At 46.8% G+C, this 22,013-nt stretch overlaps 7 protein-coding genes across 7 annotated transcripts; 4 read left to right on the top strand and 3 right to left on the bottom strand.

The window, feature by feature from the left end:
* Positions 1-4,210: 4,210 nt before the first annotated feature.
* Positions 4,211-5,149, top strand: POJ06DRAFT_202672 (uncharacterized protein; the record flags this gene model as incomplete). Its single annotated transcript, XM_056185287.1, has 2 exons — positions 4,211-4,373; positions 4,431-5,149. 2 exons carry the CDS (start codon positions 4,211-4,213, stop codon positions 5,147-5,149), a joined length of 882 nt encoding a protein of 293 aa, XP_056040398.1.
* A 578-nt stretch (positions 5,150-5,727) lies between these two features.
* POJ06DRAFT_283612 (chaperonin 10-like protein) lies at positions 5,728-6,944 on the bottom strand (the record flags this gene model as incomplete). Its single annotated transcript, XM_056190116.1, has 6 exons — positions 5,728-5,899; positions 5,926-6,065; positions 6,164-6,521; positions 6,576-6,704; positions 6,755-6,864; positions 6,885-6,944. The coding sequence occupies 6 exons, from the start codon at positions 6,942-6,944 to the stop codon at positions 5,728-5,730; spliced, it is 969 nt and encodes a 322-aa protein (XP_056040397.1).
* A 1,076-nt stretch (positions 6,945-8,020) lies between these two features.
* On the bottom strand, positions 8,021-8,577 carry POJ06DRAFT_262031 (uncharacterized protein). The gene is given in 5 exon segments (XM_056188697.1): positions 8,021-8,411; positions 8,468-8,470; positions 8,501-8,510; positions 8,529-8,532; positions 8,558-8,577. The coding sequence occupies 1 exon segment, from the start codon at positions 8,248-8,250 to the stop codon at positions 8,047-8,049; it is 204 nt and encodes a 67-aa protein (XP_056040396.1). The 5' UTR covers positions 8,251-8,411; positions 8,468-8,470; positions 8,501-8,510; positions 8,529-8,532; positions 8,558-8,577; the 3' UTR covers positions 8,021-8,046.
* A 2,253-nt stretch (positions 8,578-10,830) lies between these two features.
* POJ06DRAFT_283611 (major facilitator superfamily domain-containing protein) lies at positions 10,831-12,628 on the top strand (the record flags this gene model as incomplete). The annotated part of the gene is made up of 2 exons (XM_056190115.1): positions 10,831-11,389; positions 11,442-12,628. The coding sequence occupies 2 exons, from the start codon at positions 10,831-10,833 to the stop codon at positions 12,626-12,628; spliced, it is 1,746 nt and encodes a 581-aa protein (XP_056040395.1).
* A 2,932-nt stretch (positions 12,629-15,560) lies between these two features.
* POJ06DRAFT_286327 (uncharacterized protein) lies at positions 15,561-16,876 on the top strand (the record flags this gene model as incomplete). The annotated part of the gene is made up of 2 exons (XM_056190222.1): positions 15,561-15,614; positions 15,673-16,876. The coding sequence occupies 2 exons, from the start codon at positions 15,561-15,563 to the stop codon at positions 16,669-16,671; spliced, it is 1,053 nt and encodes a 350-aa protein (XP_056040394.1). The 3' UTR covers positions 16,672-16,876.
* A 1,120-nt stretch (positions 16,877-17,996) lies between these two features.
* Positions 17,997-19,943, bottom strand: POJ06DRAFT_262024 (general substrate transporter). Its single transcript, XM_056188696.1, has 3 exons — positions 19,545-19,943; positions 19,435-19,491; positions 17,997-19,385 (listed from the first exon to the last, which is right to left on the bottom strand). The coding sequence occupies exons 1-3, from the start codon at positions 19,760-19,762 to the stop codon at positions 18,113-18,115; spliced, it is 1,548 nt and encodes a 515-aa protein (XP_056040393.1). The 5' UTR covers positions 19,763-19,943; the 3' UTR covers positions 17,997-18,112.
* Positions 19,944-20,915: 972 nt separating this feature from the next.
* Positions 20,916-21,865, top strand: POJ06DRAFT_228150 (uncharacterized protein; the record flags this gene model as incomplete). Its single annotated transcript, XM_056185757.1, has 2 exons — positions 20,916-21,356; positions 21,396-21,865. The coding sequence occupies 2 exons, from the start codon at positions 20,916-20,918 to the stop codon at positions 21,612-21,614; spliced, it is 660 nt and encodes a 219-aa protein (XP_056040392.1). The 3' UTR covers positions 21,615-21,865.
* Positions 21,866-22,013: the final 148 nt, after the last annotated feature.

Genomic DNA, 22,013 nt, shown 5'->3' with positions numbered 1-22,013 from the left:
CGGCGACGATACTATATCGTCAGCTCAAAATCTTGCCGATCAAATTACGAATAAATATCGGCAACATAGATATTAGCCGATATAGTATCGGCATATAGTCAACAGGTGGATACGATTACGATACCGTCAATATTTTATATTATTCGTAAAGTTAATCGCAAAAATCAGAACCTAATCGTAAAGTAACCGTATAGTCTACCGCAAAATCGTATAGTAATCGTATAGTAATCATAGTCCTATTTAGGTATGGCGTGAAAAAATTTACCCTGACAACGCGTGGAAGGCGGAACCCTAACGAACTATCTGGATCTGTTAGTTATCCTTAGAAAATACTGATCCTCCGACGCGACCCCGCCGAAAGCAAGCGGTTGATTATTTATTGTTAAATGATGGTTACGAAGGAGATGAGCCGATGGAGAATATCGTGCATGACAAGCCCCAGTCGAGCATTGTGGGACACGAGGATTCTATCAGCCAGATTACCTCTCAGTCATCCCTACGGGATTAACTGCAATTCCCTTCTCTGAAGTGGCTGTTGAAAGATTATTTAGTGACGGAAGAGATTTGCTTGGGTTAAGACGGCATTCGATGGAGTCTGGAACCATGAGAAAGCTTACTTTACTCGCAGATCACTATTCAAGAGGAGCTGAATGGTAACTTTGTGCTATTATTTCTATTTATTTTTGTGTCCTCTATGTGTGCATTTCGAGCAGATAAAGAAAGTCGCCTGTCTGACTATACGATTTTTTGCGAGTAACCAACCTCAGCGCTCGTATAGTTAATCGTAAAATTTTACATGGACTCGTACAGTAATCGTATTGGACTTTACGAATACGAATAACGATTAATCGCAAATCGTATCCACCTCATTGTTGATATAACTACGTTACTATTTGTGGGTCAGAAAGGCACGGCCTTACCAGCTGGTAAGCATAGGTTCCCCTATATTATCAACGTTCCAGTATTTTCGAGATGCGACTGCATTACTCGATTGGAGGACTAGTAGAAACAAGTCGCTTCATTGGACCTGCACGGCCGCTACGTCAAGGGCAGTCGGCACCACGCCATTACCGCCATCGTTGAAGGCCGATCACGACCGATATGTGCGCTACCGCATTATTGCCATTTTGGAACGGCCTGGGAAATTGGCGCTTAATATGTCAAAGGTCAAAAATATAATAGCCGTCCCGGTGACGTTCATCCACGCCCCTGACCCATTCCGGAATGATCGGATCAAGCCAGTCTGGTGAGGAAAGTAAAGGACGCGACATTTACAGTCAAATGCAAAAAGCTACCAGACAGTTATTTTTAAGACGGGTCACTTCAACGGCCAAAAGGGTCGTCACAGAGCTTGGTCACGTTTGGATTAAAGGGCACTTACGTCGGCGTACCTGCTCAATTAGAAGTTATCCTTTTCAATGACGGCAATGCGCCGATAATGGAGCCATTGAATGTCGAGATATATGCTCGCATTCAGGTGTACAACATGTCCCGGATAAATGGAATTCTTAATGTCAGGCTTTCGTCGATGAGTATCGAATTAAGATCGCTCACATCACATCCGGTCTGACGACAGAATCTGAAGGACCTTTGTCAGTAATCAAGAAGACATTTTTCGGGAAAATGCGCTTGACATTCCATTGACAGCAGAGTCTGACTCTGGTCCACCAAAGTTCTGACTGGACAATCACGTCTTCAGCGACCTTGACATCTCCAAAATAGTCTCCGGTTTTCGCTTTTGAATTTGCATTACCACCACCAACTCGTCGTTACCGTCGAATTGTCTTTCAACAGTAGTAGTAGCAAGAGTATAGAATGCGTTTGCCCTATTACGGTTGTTTCTGGCGTCGACTTCGACTTCGATACGCACAGATTGATGCCACCTCGATACAACGTAGGGGAAATTCAGTTCGAAGTAGATGATCGGATTGATGATAACGACAGATTTCTTGATTTGTGAATATGTTTAATCATTCCATGACAATGGATCCATGTGAAAGCTTGCCAAATCGCCATCATAGCACAAATCTATATTCAATGTCTCTAACCGCGCTCCTTCGCATTCGCCGATGGTGACGTCTTCTCCAACCCGTCCCAGCGCATGCAACTCGCAATATTAAATAATCACTCCCATTCCACTCTGTCCGATACCCACGTACCGCGCGCTTCTATACCTTTCAACAAATCGTCGCCAGATTTATTAATCTGGATTTCCACAGTTCCCGCGTAATCTAACTCAGCGAGACCGAGTAATTGACGACGGTATCGATCAATGACGCAGCAATACGTTGATGCTACCGTCTCCTCGAGCTGCTAAGAATAACAGTCGAGGAGGGGAATGACATATCCTGCTATCTTTCAGTATGACTTTCAAACAATCAAACTGAGATAAAACGAATCATCGCAAACGGCATGACAATCATTGCGACAAACGTCTGAGCCCAGTTGCAAACAATATTCATCGAAACTGCGACCATGGTCACAAACATAATATACGATGGGCCCAGATATTTAATAACGACCCGTGATGATGGCTGCGGCCGCCTATTACTAGCGTCGGAGTTTGGGGTGCCACGACGATTAGAGGCAACTTGTTTCATAGATTTTGAGAGAATTCTTAAAGCATATTTACTATTCAGCTGCGCGTGTCCGACCTCCTGCGCCATGAACTCGATCAGCGGGCGAACATCATTACTCAAACCCGCATCCCTGAACTTCTCCGCAGAAAATATATTGAGACCGCACTCGAAAAGATCATGTACTCCTGGTACCACGTAGCCGTGAGCGATTGAGAATCGAAATCAGTGATCGGGTGGCGTTATTGCCACATCGGGCGTAAACGGCAGCGTCTCAAGCGCATTGAGGTAGCCAGTTGGCATGTATTACATCAGGTGATAGGACATATGTCCTTGGAGACAACGATCAAACGTTTTCGCTTGACGGGATGGCATCAGGCAGAAATGATCTTCGTGACTTACTGCGTAGTTCACGATCTGCGACCGAGAATTGCCGTACGGCCATCGGAATATTATGCCGCTGTGCCCGTGCATAAAGTATATTTAAGGTTGCAGAACGTTTCGATAGTTTCTGTGCTGCCTCACCATCAGTATCGGGACAAGGTACTTAGCGACGAGCTAATTCGATTAAGAAGTCATTTTGTGTCGCTCGGAGTCACATGCGAATATATGACGTAATGACTGCTATGGTCCTTTGTGGAGTCCGGTATTTCGGAGGTGTCACAATGAGTTTCGCTGTCGCGTCCGCTTCCAGCAGCTCTCACGCCAGCGATCGCTCTGTGTTTGGGAGCTATCTCCATTTTCAAGCGTTCGACAGAAACGGCCACTAAACAGATATCTCGTTATACAGCGACGGGAATGGTGGTCTCTACAACGCATCTCGCAGCAACGCCTCATGTCCGCGCTCAACGACTACCTTCAGCCCTAACCCTAATCCTACTTGGAGATACAGAGCTCATCATACTGCTTATAGAATAATTGCGGCAACGGCTATTTTCTGCCTCAATTGGCCAAAGATATCCTCTTTTTGGGCAGAATCTTTACAAACGCGTGTCTAGACGCATGTCCAGGCTTAAACTAGAGACAGGGTGTCCATTGACTTTACCCTAGCCCCGGAAAGTCGAGGTGACGTTGCGAGCAAACCTAACTATGTCGAACCCGAATAACACCTCCGTAACCAATAGTCGAATACGAATATGAGTCGTAGATAAAAGGTCGTGGTCATGTGCAGCCCTACTATTATAGAAACAATATCTTTAGCAGTCGATATACATTTCCAGTACATTAAACTGGGTTCGTTTGTTTGGTGGATCGGGTATGAAGTAATAGTCGGTAGGTTTGGTCGTCCAACGCCGGGATAGAACTGTACCCTTGATACCGTCACCCGCGGAAATTCTCGAACGATGAAGATCGCGGTGGGCAAGCGAGCCGACGGAGAGCGACACAAATGACTTCTCCAGAATGGATAAAAGGGCCCGTTCCGTTCCCGTGTTAAAGTGTGAAATGCTACATTTCAGACGACCTAATCCTAAGCGGAATTGATCATGGAGGCAGCTCACAAGGTCGAACGCAAGATTGAGCAGAAAATCGCCGGGGAAAAATCAGAAAACGGTAGTCCCAGTGGCCGGTCTCAATTTGAGGCAGGTGTGAATCACCTGGTCCTTATGATTGCACTCAACGTTGACCGCTAACGGATGGTAGGTTACTCGATCCCAGAACAGCAGCAAGCCAGACCGGGGTTGCAGTCACATATGCACCCACATCCCGTCGAGACGAAGCTTCCGTCCGAGGATGGCAGATTGGCGGAGTATAGAGCTTCGGGTAAACTGTTTGCCATGAATGCTTTGATCACCGGGGGTTTGTATCTCAACAATTCGTTATGCTCTGGATTCTTATGCTAATGATTCTGTGCAGGCGACAGTGGAATTGGTCGTTCTATTGCTATCTTGTTCGCTCGCGAGGGCGCGAATGTTGGCATTGTATATACAACCGAGGAGCAGGAGGATGCCGAGGCAACCAAAGACATCGTCCAGCGCGATTCAGGCCGCGCGATCCAACTCTTCCCTGGAGACGTCAGAGATTCCACATTTGCTAAAGATGTCGTGAATTCTTTTGCTACAAAGTACGGATGCATTGACATTCTTGTCAATAACGCGGGGTACCAGAAACTGGAGGATGCAATCGAGAAATTGGAGATCGAGCAGTGGGACTTGACATTCAAGACGAACGTCTATCCATACTTCTACTTCGCGAAGTTTGCCGTGCCCCACATGCACAGAGGTGGCAGTATCATCAATATGACTTCCGTCAATGCATACAAAGGCGGACCGTCATTTCTCGACTATTCTTCCACCAAAGGCGCGATCGTCTCTTTCACGAGGGCGTTGTCAAACCAGCTCGTCGGTCGTGGTATTCGTGTGAATGCTATTGCACCCGGACCGATTTGGACGCCCTTGATCGCGTCGACGATTCCAAAGGACAGTATTCCAAAATTTGGACAAAATGTCCCTATGGAACGCCCCGGGCAGCCAAGTGAAGTCGCCGGTCCTGCTGTCTTTTTGGCGAGCAGTGACAGTTCGTATATTTCCGGTAGCGTTCTCCATCCTAATGGCGGCACAGTAACGAATTCGTAGTTTACTGAGATTTATGGCTGACTTTGTGATTATGAGTTATTTGTGTGTCGGAATATTTAGTAACAATAGCCAGTAAGATATTTCCAACTATCTACCTGCCTCGCAGTTGAGTAAATGGTGGTTGACATTCATCGCGTCCACTTTGTTGGTTGCAGTACAATTTGTCAAGGCTCAGAAGTTGGCATTCTACGGTGGACGACCCATTAGTCGACAAATCACGACTGCCTTGACCTGCCCCCACTTATAAACTTATAAACTGCCCTCAACAACATCAACTTTCTCATTGTCTCGACACTCAACGAGTGCCTCTACGATCCCACCTCCATCCTCGCGCTCATCAACAACGCAGTAATGGTCGATATATGTTTTAAAATGTCAAGCTAAAAATCTGGCAATAACAACACGCGTTTGTGCCCGGAATCCCGTTGACGCAATGGTACGAGTACCATACCACTATAGGTGGCATAATACTCTCAATGGCGTAAATTATGTATATTGACTACACAGCGTGTCAAAATTGCTACAACTCGTCGCCACAATCATTCACTAACCTTCCACTTCCCTTCAACACCCTAAGACTAGTTAACAAGGACATATCTGTAGCGCGCCTTTCCATCCTCCATCAGCTGGAGGACTTCGTTTACGGCTGACATTGGCCTTGCTTCAACCCAACTCTTTATCGTCTTCTTCGCCGCCAGCTCCAACATATTCTTTATTTCCTGTCGTCCACCAATCAGAGAACCTGCCAGACTTGTATTATTGAACAAAGAGGAAACCAGTCAAAGTTCTGAAGACCGCCTTCCGGAGCACCGACTTGGACGAGTGTTCCACCAACCTTCAGCAGAGTGAGATATTGACTCATTGGGATTGAAGTGTCGTTTGCAGTGCAAACAATTAGGTCAAGGGTTTGCATGTTCTTTGCAGCCATTCAGGCTCGGATGTGGCAATGAAGTCAGTCGCACCCATTTTCCTGGCATCAGATTCCTTACTGCGGCTGCGAGAAATCGCACACACCTTATCTGCACCGAGAGCCGATGCAAAGAGGATACCAGAATGGCCGAGCCCACCGATCCCGACAATGCCAACAGTCTTTCCAGGACCAGCGCCATGACGTTTGAGTGGAGAGAAAACCGTCGCACCGCCACAGAACATTGGGGCCGCTATCTCGCTGGGGATCGAGTCAGGAATTTTAAACACGAACGATGCAGGGTATCGTCCATATTCTGCGTAGCCACCATGTGATTTGGCCCCATCAGCAAATCGCGAGCCATATGTATAGACATGGTCTGCACAATAAGATTCATTACCCTTGTTGCACAGATTACAGTTCAAACAACTATAGCACTGAGCCCCAACGCCGACACGGTCACCACTAATGGGAAGTTAGATTCCATAGCAACTGGTAAATAATCCAATGGGTTCTCACATCTCAAGTTCCGTAACGTTTTTGCCCTTACGCACAACATTGCCCACAATTTCATGGCCAACAACGATAGGATAATCTGTTTCTCCCCAGCCAGAACGGAGAGTATGAAGGTCAGACGCGCACACGCCACTATGATTACGTTAGAACTGGCGCAGTCACTCAAAGGTAACATGACAAACGGCCAATGGGTAATCTTGATGTCGACATCATCGTCAGTAAAAGGCTTAGGAGTGAACTCAGTGAACTCGAGGTTCCCCGCTGCTGCGGTTTTGTCTTTGCCAACGATTGGCTGAATTACAGTTTGACTACTGCGCTAGTGTCTTGGAAAAAGTACGAATAGTATTCGTTATTCGTATTCGACGCTCCCATCCTTATTCGTTGCGAATAAACGGAATTCTACGAATACAAATAACGAATACGAATAAGGAAAAATTTTATTCGTTTACACACCTAGAGGCCAGAATGAGTGAATTTGATGAGAACTTCTTTCGGCCCCAACCCGGCTGGGCGATGTGGACGAACCTTTTTCACCTCTCCATTGACACCACGGTAGACGCTCTCATAAAGTCGACATTCACAGTGTGCTAAAAATAGATGAGTAAAAATTTAGGATGTATGAAGGTAAAAGTGTCTTCTATGAAGTTCTGCGAGATGCAATTATATAGCGAGCTGAAAAATCCTGAATAGTAAGTAGACCTGGCGGAAGTAGAATCAGTCCCCCGATGATATTGTACGCAGGTTGACCTTACTGTTTGAGTTGGGCCGTATATACGGATTACTGATTAATTTGAGCGCCATCTTCATTTCGTTATGCCTTAGCCGATCGGCCAAAGTGCCAGGTTTGCAGTGGACCACTATCGCCGAGTCTTTAGTTACTGACTAGTATCGTCAGGGTCTCCTTAATTCTGCTGGTCGTCATCAGAGGTACTTTGTAGGGAGACAAATGCATTGGTTTGTCCCTCGTAATTTTATGATCTAATCGGTACAAACATCTTGCCAAACAATTCTGAGACAGATAAAAGAACAGAGCAAATGTTCTCTAAAGAACTGTGACATTACCGTACAGGAGGACACTGTGGCAATCGAGAATGCAGCGAAAGCATCTAGGGCTGTTCCCGATTTGACGATTTGTCGGTTTTGCCTATACAATATAGTCAACCGCTTCAGTCTGCCGATACTATCCCCGATCAAGATCGGCGGTCTCTGGGCTTTGCCTACACTATATCGGCAAATCGTTGACTATATCGGTAAACCGGCAAATTTCCCTAATCACGAGTAGCTTCTGTCGAAACAATGTTCTCAGCTATCCGGCACCTTAGGGATCCCCGGATCTCTTCAATCTTCTTGCCACTACATTACCTTTGAATCGTTTTCTAGACGTAAATTCAGTTTGATAGGGGATTCTAGTCCCTAGAACTGGTTGAGAGGCTATTTGAGAGCAGATATCCATTTACTAATGTCTATATTATCTCTATACTGAATAGATATCATTCATGGACATCAAGAGCCTCATTGTATCCGCCTTCATCGAATATCTCCTGATCCCTAGCAAATTCCGCGCCGTATTAAATAATCTCTCAGGGTCAGCAGGTCGTTTATGGCGAGTAACCATTCGTTCATCCTCATTCAAAGCCGTAATTGCAGCATATGTACGTCCTGTAAGGTTATCAGCCATTATATATCAATAATACCCGGATTTTCGGAGGTAGGATATTAGGGAATATTGGCTCAGGGATGAATCCAGTAAGGATACGGTTTTTCGCAATTATTCTCAACAATATGAAAAATTACTAGATTAGGTTAGTATTAGGGTGTGCAAGTGGAATTAATAAGGTTCAGATTATAGATGCCTATTATAGTATCGGCGCCGATTTCTACCGATATAGTATCGGCAGCCGTTCGCTTTGCCTATACTATCCCCGATAATTATCGGCGGCATTTTGCTTTGCCGATCTATCCCCGATATCACCAAATCGTGACTATATAGTATCGTGAACAGCCCAAAAGCATCTGCTGGGTTGCAAACGACCGGCGGCGAAATTGTCTAATAAGCGTGGTCGGTTAGTTGACTGCGATTACATAATCGACAAAATGATTGAAAGAAAACTTTGATAGTGCACAATGAATATTTAAATGTAACTGGTAATCAGGGGTAGATGGCTCAATATAAGATGTGGCGTGCGTGATTTTGACGACAAGCTGCAGACATCGCAGTCCCGTCGAGGATCTCCGGTCCATATCCCAGTCCGGCATATTGCGTAGCGTGAATGGATCCGGACAGCATCATAGGCCAATTCAATGTGATATTGCCAACTAACAGTAGGGCTGTGTCGGATGCGGATATCCGCCTAATTTGACCGTATCCGCCATCCGCCATCCGCCATCGCGAGTTTGGCGGATTTACATCCGTCATCCGTCATCCGCCATTACAAGTTTGTCGGATCCTCATCCACCGTCTTGTCGAATAAATCCGCCTTCCTATCCGCCTTGATCGAATAAAGCTAAAATGATTACACTAGCCTAATTAGGTTAGAGGATTTCCTTTGATAATTTAGCGCCAAACGTTATTTGGAAATCAAAATTTCACCCGTTTTCGTTAATACGACTCTCTTACCTTAAGTAAATAATAAAATAGTCAGGATTACAAGACAATGTACTTGTCAGCACACGCGTGCGGCATCGACGATCTGCATTCTGTAAGCGCGTCGACAAGAATGTGCAATGTTCTGCCTGAGAATTAATCCAGTTTTTTCAAATCTCAAATATAAACCTCGAAATCCATAGCTAACTCATTCGGACATTGCGATATAATATATCCTCGCGGAACTCTAAGCGTTCCCGGAATATTTCTTCTCAGCTACAATACTGTGAACCTTGCCACATAGACCTGACATTAAATACTCCACGCCGATCTTTCCTAATTAGGAAATTATATTTATCCGCCAATTTGGGACCTGGCGGATATTTATTCGACATCCATATCCGCCAACTTAAAATGCGGCGGATATTTATTCGAGGCGGATAATTTGGCGGATAGAATCCGCCATATCCGCCCATCCGTCACAGCCCTAACTAACAGGTAGCAGCGGCGAGAAATGGCAGTAAGCTCCCCCCGCAGAAGTCGTCCCGTAAACCGCAGCACTGCCTCACAAAACAAATATTGTGAAGCCCGACCAGTCGAGTCAGTGTCACCACAACATGTGGTTCGCTGTTGTCGCTCAGTACAAGAAGTTAGGTCGCAAACTCTCAAAGTTAAGGTTTTGATTACTATACATTAATGGCGAAGAAATGTAAGCTAAGCTGAAAGAAGGTATTTGTCAGCATCAGTTTGCCCACACCAGCCCCATAACCCCCGTCAGACATCACATCTCGAGCATTGATTAGAAAGCCGGTCAGCTCCGGCACCAAGCTCGCGAACTTAGTCTTCGCAGAGATGCAAAGTTTGGTTTTCGGTCCTCGTGCTTTGCTACCTTACTGTCCGTCCCGATGACTGTCTCACAAAACAGCAGATAACCGAGGAAATCGAGCCGCACAGCTCGTTCTCTTTGCTGCGACTACTCGCACACAATGACATTTCACCAACGTGTGCTACGGTTCCGCGTCATCTGTACGTGATCGATGCAACTAGAAATTTATGTGCATCAGTCGAACCAATAGCCTAGTATGAATATCACTTTTCGGCCTCAGTACGTTCAGAGAATGGGACTTATAATTCGCTGCGCCTATTCAGCACATTCTAGCGAGAGAACGGATCACCATTCATTAGCATTTGTGATTAATATTGATAATTCTCTAGAGGCAGATACCTAAGGAGCAATGAGTAATAGTGTCGCACGGCCAGCAGTGATTCGTCGGGTCAGCAGTCATGCATCGGCGTTTAGTGTGTCGTCCGCCACAGAAACTATGCCTTCGCTTTCGGATCGGATCATTATTACCGAACTTCTATTTCCAAGAAGTTCTCCGCCACTTGTCATCTAACGCGGTCGCTTAAACGCTTACTCCGAAAAGTTCTGGCACTTGAACCTGTATCCGCACACAATGTATACTCATCATTGAACATTTTGCCTCAAATCTAAAGCGTCAGCACGCGTCCTTCCAGGTAATGCTTACGTGTTATGCCCTTTGTTTTCATGAGCTTCCGCCCAACTCTCCATCATAAATAGGTTGGTGCTTGTTCATGTCCTCCCTTGAATCGTATCTCCTTATACCTCTACATTTGGCTCTGCAAGGCTTCAACACTGATGCCAAGCTCACCATGGCAGATCTGATCAGAGAAGCTCCACTGGGGCAAATAATTCGATATATCTCCGGGGACAAGCTTCTTCTCTACCAGGATGAGGAGCCTGACTTCCAGTTTCCGAAAGGTTATGCATATCCTGAAACGGTGAAAGATGTTGGTACGGCATCGAGTACCCCGCAGGTTGAGGAGAAGTCTGAAGATTATGACGACCAACTTCGACCAAGACTGACGCGAACATCAACAGCCACTCGTCCGGCGGCTTTCTTTACCGCTGAGCACGTCCTGGAAGCTCAACTGGTGATGAGCCTAGAGCGAACCAAGTCGGCGGTCATACTGCCGGTGAAGACTGGCGACGGAACTGTCCTCGTGGATTGGTACACAACTGATGACCCGGATAATCCACAAAACTGGTCACCTTGGAAGAAGCATTTCGTGGCGTTACTAATTTGTCTCTACACCTTTGTTGTCTACTGTGGCTCTGCAATTTACACTCCTAGCGTGCCATATATCGTTGAGCGTTTTGGAGTATCCACCATTGCCGCGTCACTTGGCTTGTCGCTATATGTCCTCGCCTGTGAGTCAAGGCCTGATAAGAACGACTTTTTCGGTGCTGACATTGTACCTAGATGGCATCGGACCTCTTATTTTTGCTCCAATGAGTGAAATACCGGCATTGGGCCGTAACGTTCCCTACATGATCACCTTCGCTTTTTTCGTAATTTTAAGCGTGCCAACAGCAATCGTCGACAATTTCGGTGGTCTCCTGGTTCTTCGGTTTCTTCAGGGGTTCTTTGGGAGCCCATGTTTGGCCAATGGTGGTGCTTCTATGCAAGACATGTATTCCCTGCTCAAGCTACCCTATGCGCTCACATTCTGGGTGTCCGCTGCTTATTGTGGCCCCGCGCTTGGTCCTTTGATCTCTGGCTTTGCGGTGCCGGCGGAGAATTGGCGGTGGTCGCTCTGGGAAATCGTGTGGATGTCTGGACCGGTATTTCTACTTTTCTTTATATGCCTTCCTGAAACATCTGCCTCCAATATTCTCCTTCGACGTGCTCAAAGGTTGCGGCGATTGACCGGCAACCAGAACCTGAAATCGCAGAGTGAGATTGATCAGGCAAGTATCACAGTTTCTAAGATTGTCGTTGAAGCTCTCTTGAAACCATGGGAGATCAGTATCAAGGACCCAGCTGTTGCATTCACCCACATCTACACTTCCATCATCTACGGAATTTACTATTCCTATTTTGAAGTATTTCCGGTGGTCTACATTGATATCTACAAGATGAACCTTGGAGAAATGGGTCTCATTTTCCTCGTTGTCTTGGTGGCCTGTATCGTCGCAGCAACTATTTACGCGTCGTACCTCTGGTTTTACCTCGAGCCGGACATCATGAAGCGCGGCCTGCGTGCGCAAAAACACCGTCTTGTTCCTGCGCTCGCGGCCGTTTTTGGTCCCACGATTGGCTTGTTTCTCTTCGGCTGGACTTCCCGAGAGTCGGTCCACTGGATTGCCCCAACGATAGGAATCCTGATCTACGCCGGTAGTGCCTTCATAATTTTGCAATGCATATTTGTTTACCTACCTCTTACATACCCAATGTACGCCGCTTCTCTCTTCGCAGCCAATGACTTTTGTCGTTCTGCATTCGCGACCGGGAGTATCTTATTTGCAAGGCCGATGTATCTGAACCTCGGCATCGGAAAGGGTATCAGTCTTCTTGGAGGTCTTTCTGTCCTTGGTATTATCGGCATGTACATCCTGTACTTCTTTGGCGCCAACCTACGTGCGAGATCGAAGTTCGCCATGAGTTAAACATGCATGATCTATAGCTTTGTTGGAAGATGCCTCACCGTTACACTATCTTATGAGTGTTTTCCTCTTAAAGTTTATCGCAATTGAGCTGAGACTTCCTATTGTAGTACGGTAATGATATTTGTAGTTGGCAGCCTTCGGTCCGGCAAAGTAAGATTTGGACTTTAGGTACAGCACGACTAATATATTGCGTTTTCAAATAATGGCATACAATGCTTCCGACACCAACTGGAATTCCTAACAGGGGAAAATTTGCCCTCTCTACGCCAGAATATTCCGAGTATTCCTCCCGGACAGTGGGATAAGAACAGCCATAAATACCGGCAAAACGGCGCTATCATCTTAAATGGGCATGGTAAGTTTAGATCTGATCGATAAAAGAGGGTATATGACGTCGCCCTGGCGTTGTGTCATCTAGGTATCGGAAGGCGCATTGATTTACTATTTTTCCTAAAGCATCTGAGCATGGCGGAGCTTATTGCATATGGTGCATCCACTCTAGTCGCGGCCATTGTATCACAACGCCCAACAAACCTTTTCATCGCCACCAGAAATTATTCAAATACAAAATAAAATAAATTCATCCAGTTAATATTGCTTATAGTTATATTAGTAGGGAACATTTTTGCTTTAAACTAAAATTTGCGAGACATTTGGGAGGTACTACTTGGTTGGATACTTTGGCGCTTTAGTATGGCGGACCCCAATAATTGGCCACGTGAGGTACATGACGAAAATAAGATTACGGTTAGGGTTATACCCAAAATTATACCGCATTAGGAAGTCCGACTGCCCAATACGGTATAGCTAGGAGATGTACCCAAAATTTCGTTGTGAATGAACGCGTCTGGGGAAGCGCTAAGCGTCAAGCCAGAGCCGAATCGTATGTAATCTTATTACGTATATTCTAATTCCCAGATTTTGTTAACTGCTGCTCAAATATACGCCTCAAAAGCGAGGGTAAGGGTTAGCTGTAGAAATTGGCATGGTCGCAAGCGACATGTCCGCAAGCTCACCCTAAACTGTTGGCCGGGTTAGGGGTATCGCTACTAGAGTGGATGCACCATTATGTACCACGCGGAGTGGGCGGCGCTTGCCGACGGTGCGGCCGAGGCCTAATTGCAGGGAATTTACGTACGGCAAATTCTGGCCCACATTGGCCTCGTGGTACGGAATCGATCATGCGCTGCCAGAGAAGGATGCAAGTATGAAACCTTTGAAATGCCTCTCGAGCCGCCTCCACGAGGATTTGGACCAAGAGGAAAGATCAACACAAGCTGGATATTTAGTTCATGGGCAGAAAGGAACAAGGTCAAAGAGGCGTGGAGAAAATTAAAGCTGAGTGTGGGTTGACTCAGGACCCTTGGGAGAATGCGATCAAAACCCTATCGACGATTGGCTTACTCGACACACAGATAATTGGACCATGGGCCCATGGCCTAGGTCAATCAGTGTGAACAAGTCAAGAAAGCTTGGCTCGAATGGATTTGTGGACACGAAGTATGCAATCAAAGTCACTGTTGAGAAGCTGGCGGATTTGAGGATGGTGCCACCATTCCCTAAGGCTTAGTTAGTTGGCCAGTTTGACGTCCTTCCGTATTGAAATATGATCGGACAGCTCATAGATGCGGCTAATCGGCTCTGGCGAGGTGAATGTAACTGTCGGACAGAGTCAGATCCCCATCAGTCTCAACTTAGGCACTTGATAGTAGCATTTCTCATTCGATCATGGTGATTGCCAGACCTTGGGGAGCACTTGTGGGTTAATCGTTCTGTCTGCCTAGCGTGCCAAACTATGGTTTGAGCCAGGGCTGTAGGCGGATAGGCCGATGCAGATGGCGGATATGGCGGATAATTCGTATATTCTCTAATTAAATTTAAAAAACGGTCAAAATCTAACATCCTCAGCAAACAATCGCGTATACAAAGAAGCGCAATATCAAATAAGTCAACCTATGGTCTGAAAAGTAGATGATGAACATGTTAATGAAATAGGGCGACTATAGAGGTTATTCTAGCACTGGCGTACGTGCTCACATGTACGGGGATGACGGACCAAATAAGTTGGGTCCGCTACAAGCGAGTCTATTTAGGAAATTCAAATATCATGTTAGTGAACTTTGCGAAATTTTTAAATAAATTAGATAATAACTATTGATGAATTTTGCAAATTTTTAAAGGCGGATGGCGGATGGCGGATGGCGGATGCCGATATGGGAATATTTGGCGGATATCCGCATCCGCCACAGCCCTGCTTTGAGTGCAATTTTCCTTGCTTTCGCCGAGAAGTGGTACTTTGATACTAAAGTTGACATGTCGACACATAACCACCATTGCATTTTGAAGTTTCATTGCCCGTGAAGAGAACCGAGCGTAGATCTCGAGATGCAAGTAGGCGCTAGTATGTTTCTGTGCGGCGCTCGTGACCTCATATGTCACCATGACCCTCGCCCATTGGGAAGGTACTGCGAACAGGGAAAAGCACTAGAGCTTTTACTTTAGAGGGTAACACCAAATGATTGTCCATATGGTAACACGTCACTTTTTAGCACAGGGTAGTGTTCTGTGGCGCGCCACGTCCTGATCAGTAATCGGTGGCTGTTGTGTTAAGTCCCTCCACGTCTAGCTTAGCGCACAAACACTTGTACCCTATTGCAAAGCAGGCTCCGATACAAATTGAAACTACATGCCTGTAGCTGAGCCAAGGTCAACTACATGTGATGTGTGATTGGTCTGGCCCAATTGTTCATGAGGCTCGGGTCTTGTCTGGCGCGGCCACAGCGCAGATACCAACTAATTGATTACTAACCAGTGCGCAATTGTTGTGTCGTCTCTGTGTGTTATAAGTCCAAGGAATCGTCTGTTCTGATCTTGCTTTGCCGTTGTTCATCTTCATATAACTTGCCATTTCAGAGCTTAAGAATTCACTATAATGGCCGCTGTCCAGAACGTTAGCGTCATTTACCATTCTATTCCGAATGGCATTGTATGCTTTATATTGACATTCGACTCTACGTATAGACCTGATCTTGAACATATTTTAGCCCACATCGGAGAATCTGCCCATCGTGACCAACACAATCGTGGCAACACCTCCCACTTCTGGAGTCGTCCTCGAGGTCCTTTTCGTCTCACTAGACCCCTTTCTCCGTGGTAAAATGCGCTCTGCGGAAACTAAGTCTTACAGTGTTGCTTTTGCTAGCGGACAGCCTGTCACCGGCTTCGGGATTGCTCGTGTGTTCGCGTCTGACACACTCATACTCAGCAAAGGCGACATAGTTCGCTCGTCATCAATCCATTTCTCAAAGTACCAGGTTGTCGACGGTGCAGGTATCGCACAACTGGAGAAACTCGACAATAAAGATAACTTTCCGCTTACGCGCTATCTCGGTATTCTAGGAATGCCGGGTCTGACGGCGTTCTATGGGCTCTACCACGTCGGTGGCAATCTCAGAAAAGGTGAAACTATTCTAGTGTCCGCTGCTACCGGTGCAGTGGGTCAAGTTGTTGGTCAGCTGGCGAAACGAGAGGGACTCCGGGTTGTTGGCACTGCCGGCTCAGACGATAAGGTCATGTATCTGAAGGAGGAGTTACACTTTGACGACGCCTGGAACTACCATAACGAGTCTGCTGCGGACGCGATTGGCAAGTACATACCCGAGGGAATTGATATCTACTTTGACAATGTCGGCGGCGAACTCTTGGACGCTGCGATCGAGAACGCGAACAACTTTGCCAGAATCATTGCTTGTGGCGCTATTTCTCAGGCCGGTCTCCCACCCAACAAAAGATACAAGTACAACAATGTATCCTTGATCGTGGGTAAGAGAATAAAATTACAAGGTTTCATTGTTCTCGATGTTCCGCAGAACAGTCCAGAAGTCGTTGAAGAATTCAGGCATAAAATATCGGAGTTTCTAAGGAAGGGCGAGATAATGTTTAAGGAGGACATCGTCAACGGAATTGAGAATACCGCAGATGCTTTCGCTGGAATATTTAACGGCAAGAGCTTTGGAAAGACTTTGGTTCAATTTTCAGACTAGAAATTACCTATAAAGACTTTTAATTTATTTTTCTACTTGTCAGTCATTGGTACCAACACCAATCTCATCGCCCTTTGTCAGCGCACCATGGCACGAATTTCAACCATTGGATCTTATGGGCACATGGTAAGTTGTTGTCAACTGGTGTATACGTATTTAGAAGCTAAGGTGGATATCAATGGACAACGATTCGGATTGCCGGTCCATAGGAAATGTTTATTCCTCATTTTCTTCTTCTCTGAAGCAAGAAATTGGCGGCAGCTGCCCAAATATATTACAGAAAACTACCTACCAAGTGTGTCCAGGTCTGAGCAACTATATAGCTGCAGTCCCCTCATGTAGGTCATGTATTGTCTCACTGTGGATCGGACAGTTGTCCACGGTGGGCAAGAAGGACCGAGCTTCGTAACGTGATCGGCAAGCGAGTGGATCGTCCCAGCGAGCGGATCGGTCGAAATTCCATACAAAGTAGCGAGTTTTAAACATCTATATCTTAGCCACGCTAGCAGTTCTTACCTAAAATTTTAAATTTTATAAATAATGGACTATAAATCATTATCAAGCCTCTTTTTTAGAGATAATCTTATTAATTACCCAGGTATCTTAAATTACGGCTAAAGGGTTTCAGGGGTTTACAGGATTTCAGTAAATATAATCATCAATATAAACATCAATCGTTTTTCAAAGCGATGATGTAAGTCGTCGATATCTAGCTACTCTATTCTCTAAATTGAGCGTAATTAAGAAAGATTTCGTCGAGTTTTAGAGGTTTAAAAATCGCTACTTTGTATGGAATTTCGACCGATCCTCTCGTTGGGACGATCCATTCGCTTGCCCGATCACGTTAGTGAAATCCCACGCGAGAGCATCCGTGGACGACCCGCCCTACGATTTTGAAGACCGTTGACGGGACTGGACCGCCTCGTCTACGCGTAGTCGCTTCATCTGCTCGTTGACCATATTTTGCAAACTTGCATGCTTAGATAAGGCGTAGAGTCTGTCACCCGTCGCCGTTGTTTGTCATCGTGGGCGTGTATGTATACTACGTGCTTCACTCGGGCTCACAGCGGGCGTTTGCCGTGCCTCTGTCTTGGCCTTTCTCGCGATCGAGTACGCCAATCTCAGGCTCTTGTGATCGATGATTACGTTCTCCGGCAACTATGGTAGAGGGGACACCAGTCACGAAACCAAATCCTAGTGATGATTAAGACACACAAAATGGTAATAGTACAATATCATTCAAAGTTGCGTTACCACAGTTATTTATAGCAGGTACTCTATCTAGCAGCTGTGCTTCGCTTGTAACTTGCTCGCAATTTCTAGAAGTCGCGGCTAAAGTAATCACAAACACTGACAATAAATCGTCGCATAACCAACAACTCTAAAGATCCGGGATGTTCACAGCTTCAGCAGGGCAACTCAATTCAGCTAAGAACAATAGTTATCTTCCTCTATGATTCATTTCTCTGGTCTCCAGATGCTCAGGATGTTGGCTTTTGCCCCGCTCGATGTCATTTGCCAGCGCATCGAGCCTGTCCATCTGGCGCCTGCCTCTGAATGACTGCCACAACGGTTTTTCGTGCTCGAATATCTCGTCCATTTCCTCCAACGTGCGTTGCTTTGTCTCGGGCGCGTACATCCAGACGTATATAAAAGCAGCAACATTGAACGACCCGAAAATCATAAAAATGCGCCAGCGGATACGACGCAACATTGGCGGTATGGCGAACCCGAGCACGAAGTTAATGGCCCAGTTCGTTGCCGTTGAAAGCGCAACCGCTTTGGCTCGGATGCGCAGCGGCACGATTTCTGGGGGATACATCCACGAGACCGGACCCCACGACATGGCGAACGAGGCGGCGGTCAGGTACGAGCTTGCTTGGATACAGTGGCTTACGGCAGGTTGGCCCATGATTACCCATGTGTATGCTTGGTTTTGCACCGGATTAGGCTCGCCAAAGTGGGCGAAAAGGCCACCAATGAGGTACAGCCAGAATGCCATGCTAAGAGCGCCAACAAGCATGGACAATCGGCGACCCCATTGATCGGTCCACAAAATCGACGGAATGGTCGCGACAGCGAGGAGAATGTACTGGATCGACGAGACCAAGAGTGTGTGAGCAATGCCAGCAGATTGAAGGATGTAGACGATGAAATACAAAAAAAGATTTATGCCAGTAAGCTGGGACCACACCTGGATAGCCATGGCGAGAAACACCCGCTTGTGCATCTTCTTGCCAAACAATTCGCGGTAGCTGTTCGATTCATCCTCGCGTTCAATCCGAATCTGTTCTTCAATCTCCTTATACTCCGCCAATACCAGAGGATCGTTGATATCACGGTTTGGCGTGCGTAGGAACGCGAGAACACGCAGTGCCTCGTCCCATCGGTCTTTACTCGCCAGCCACCGCGGCGATCGCGGGAACCAAAACAAACCGGTAAACAGTATTATGGCTGGTACACACTGCAAAGCCCACGGTACCCTGAACACGGCCTGAGAGTCGAGGAACGAACAGCCGTACTGAATAAAATACTGGATCAAAATTCCACACGTGATGGCAAAGTGCTGGAGCGAGACTACACGACCACGTATCTTGCGCGGGGCTATTTCGGACTGGTAGATTGGTACGAGTGCAGACGTCAGGCCGATGCAGACGCCGGCGACAATGCGGCCGACGATGAGCATGCCGACGCCGGTGGACGCCGATTGCAGGCTGTACAGTGTTAGCTGGTGACTAGATGCGAATAATGTAGACCACGAACGTTGCGCCAATGCACCAGATGACGGCACCGAGCTGTATAGTAACTTTCCGCGATAGCCTAAAACTGTTCAATCATCACACACTCCGTCTCTGGAGGATGCACCTGCGTACATATCACCAAGAAAAGAGGATCCCAAGGCGCCGACGAGCGATCCGGCTGCCATGGCACTCGTGATCCCGCCCTGGCGTGCTCCGAGCGGATTGCCATAGAATTCCTTATATTGGTCGGTACCCAGGACGACGGACATAGACGCGATCTCAAAGCCGAAGAGTGCACCGCCGAGTGCCGCGAACGCGGAGATGGTGTAGACATTGAGCAGACGAATCATCCCGACCGGACCATCATGTTGCTATCACGGGGTAGATGAGTTGAGATCTGGGGATGAAGGACATCTAAACTGGCTTACTGTTGCGGTATGTAACAGAAGTTGTTTTCCCCCGGACCTGCATGTGAATGGGTTCGGGGACACAAGCAACAGCCAGTCGCAAGGTAGCGGATATTCATCTGCATAATGTTCACCGTTTGTCGCCTTTGCGTCATGAATTATCAATTGCAAACTTGGGTCGCCGCGTGTTGCTATCACAATTCAATGCCCAATGAGCGCCATCCGTAACTCGCACGGGTACAAACCTTATCAGAGATACGAAGCCGCCATGTGGCGCGTGAATCACGTGCGGCGGTGGATTGCCCTCTTCTGTCTGAGCGCACTGACCAATGAATGATATTGACAGCGGGAGCGGAATGCGAATTGACAATTGACAGATAAACAATAACGTAAATGTATAACGAGCGGCGCATTGTTATCCTCGCGGAACTCTAAGCGTTTCGAGAATATACACTTCTCAGCTACATTACAGTGAACTTGGACCTGACCTTAAATACTCCACATCGATCTTTCCTAATTAGGAAATTATTCGCCTTATCCGCCATCCGCCGGCGGATACGGCGGATAAATATCCGCCAATTTGGGACCTGGCGGATATTTATTCGACCTCCATATCCGCCAACTTAAAATGCGGCGGATATTTATTCGAGGCGGATAATTTGGCGGATAGAATCCGCCATATCCCATCCGTCACAGCCCTATGAGAAAGTAGGTTTTGGCGACTGGCCCCACCAGTCGTACGGTCTAATTGAATTTCCTTGATTCCAGTTATCAATTGGGGCTCGTTACTTAGCGACTTCTGTGACTCTCTCGCCTTTACACTGCTGGGTCTGACACGCCACGAAGATACATAAACCTTTAGTCGCAAATGACACTTCACGGTTATCTGATTCCACTCGGCAATTTACCATCGACTCTTTGACGGGAATTTTTGTTAGTATTCCTGTTGTATCAGGCATGTCCGGACATCACGTACGGCGTTACCACAAATAAGGTTTACCCGATCCCACCCCTGAATTGATAAAATCACGCTTATCGCATGATTATTCAAAAGCATCCTTCGACTCCACGACACTGTCGATCCATCCGGAACATCATGTCTAGTCAGCTCAGTCCGCCGCCAAATTTAACAACCCTCCCTCGCAGTGGGGCCTCCATTTTTTTTACGCCTCCTTCTGTTGCGTTCCTCAAAGGGACATGGCACGTCACGCACTCGACGCTGCCAATGTGGAAGTCTTACAGGAATGTCCACATCACATACACACCATTGCCATCGACTACCAACCCTACAGATGGTACCACTGATGTAGCTGATATCCGTCTGGATGATCTGGTTAGCTACAACTCGCTAAATAGCGACAAAGCGAAGACCGTTCATGGAGTGGATACCCCCGGTGAAGGTGGAGCCTGGGATTGGAGGGGGAAGGGGTGGCTGGTTATCGCCTCTTCCCATTGGGAGGTACTCTGCCATGGGACGGAGAAACCTGACAGCTCTATACAGGCTGAAACAAGGGCTCAGGAAGCTGGGGAAGGTGCTGTGGCCGACGTCGCCCTGCCTGCTGCGACGGAAGGAGAGGGAAACCAATGGGTTGTGACATACTTTACAAAGTCGCTATTCACGCCCGCTGGTATCGACATATATTCACGGTGTGCAGAGGGATTGAAGGATCAAACGGTCAAGGACATCTTGGAGATGCTAAATGGGCTGGAAGCACCAGAGATGAAGAAGCTGGCAGAGGAGATGTTTGAGGTGAAGAGGGATCACTGTTGGCTTGATTCTTGTAAACATAGTTAGAAAGGCACGACTGCATCACGGTTCTGGAGGGAATAAAGAACGGGATAATGCGGAGCTGCATATTGGAAACAGTTACTAGGACCCGGACTGTCAAACGTCGTGACCGTCCTCATCCTCTTCGACCTAGCGCATTATTGTTGACCTGTCATTAGCTGTAGCCAACATCGGGTCGGGATCCTCCATTTATTGTGGAGGAGTCTTCAAAGGTTGTGTAAGACGATGCTCTGGGCTGTATCAACACCGTGCAAGAGGTTTTCGAAGATCTCCACTCTGCCCTTGGGATTCCCTCTACCATGGGCTCGAAGATGGACTCCGTCTCAGGCTCAGCACGAACATCCTTCAAGATGTCCGTCTCAACTCCAACGTCATCGGTGATAGTCTCATTATCTTCTGCTGATC

Source organism: Lipomyces tetrasporus (assembly GCF_029532465.1).
Source record: "Lipomyces tetrasporus strain NRRL Y-64009 chromosome Unknown POJ06scaffold_12, whole genome shotgun sequence".
Classification (NCBI taxonomy): domain Eukaryota; kingdom Fungi; phylum Ascomycota; class Lipomycetes; order Lipomycetales; family Lipomycetaceae; genus Lipomyces; species Lipomyces tetrasporus.
This window is presented reverse-complemented; position numbering and strand designations above follow the sequence as displayed.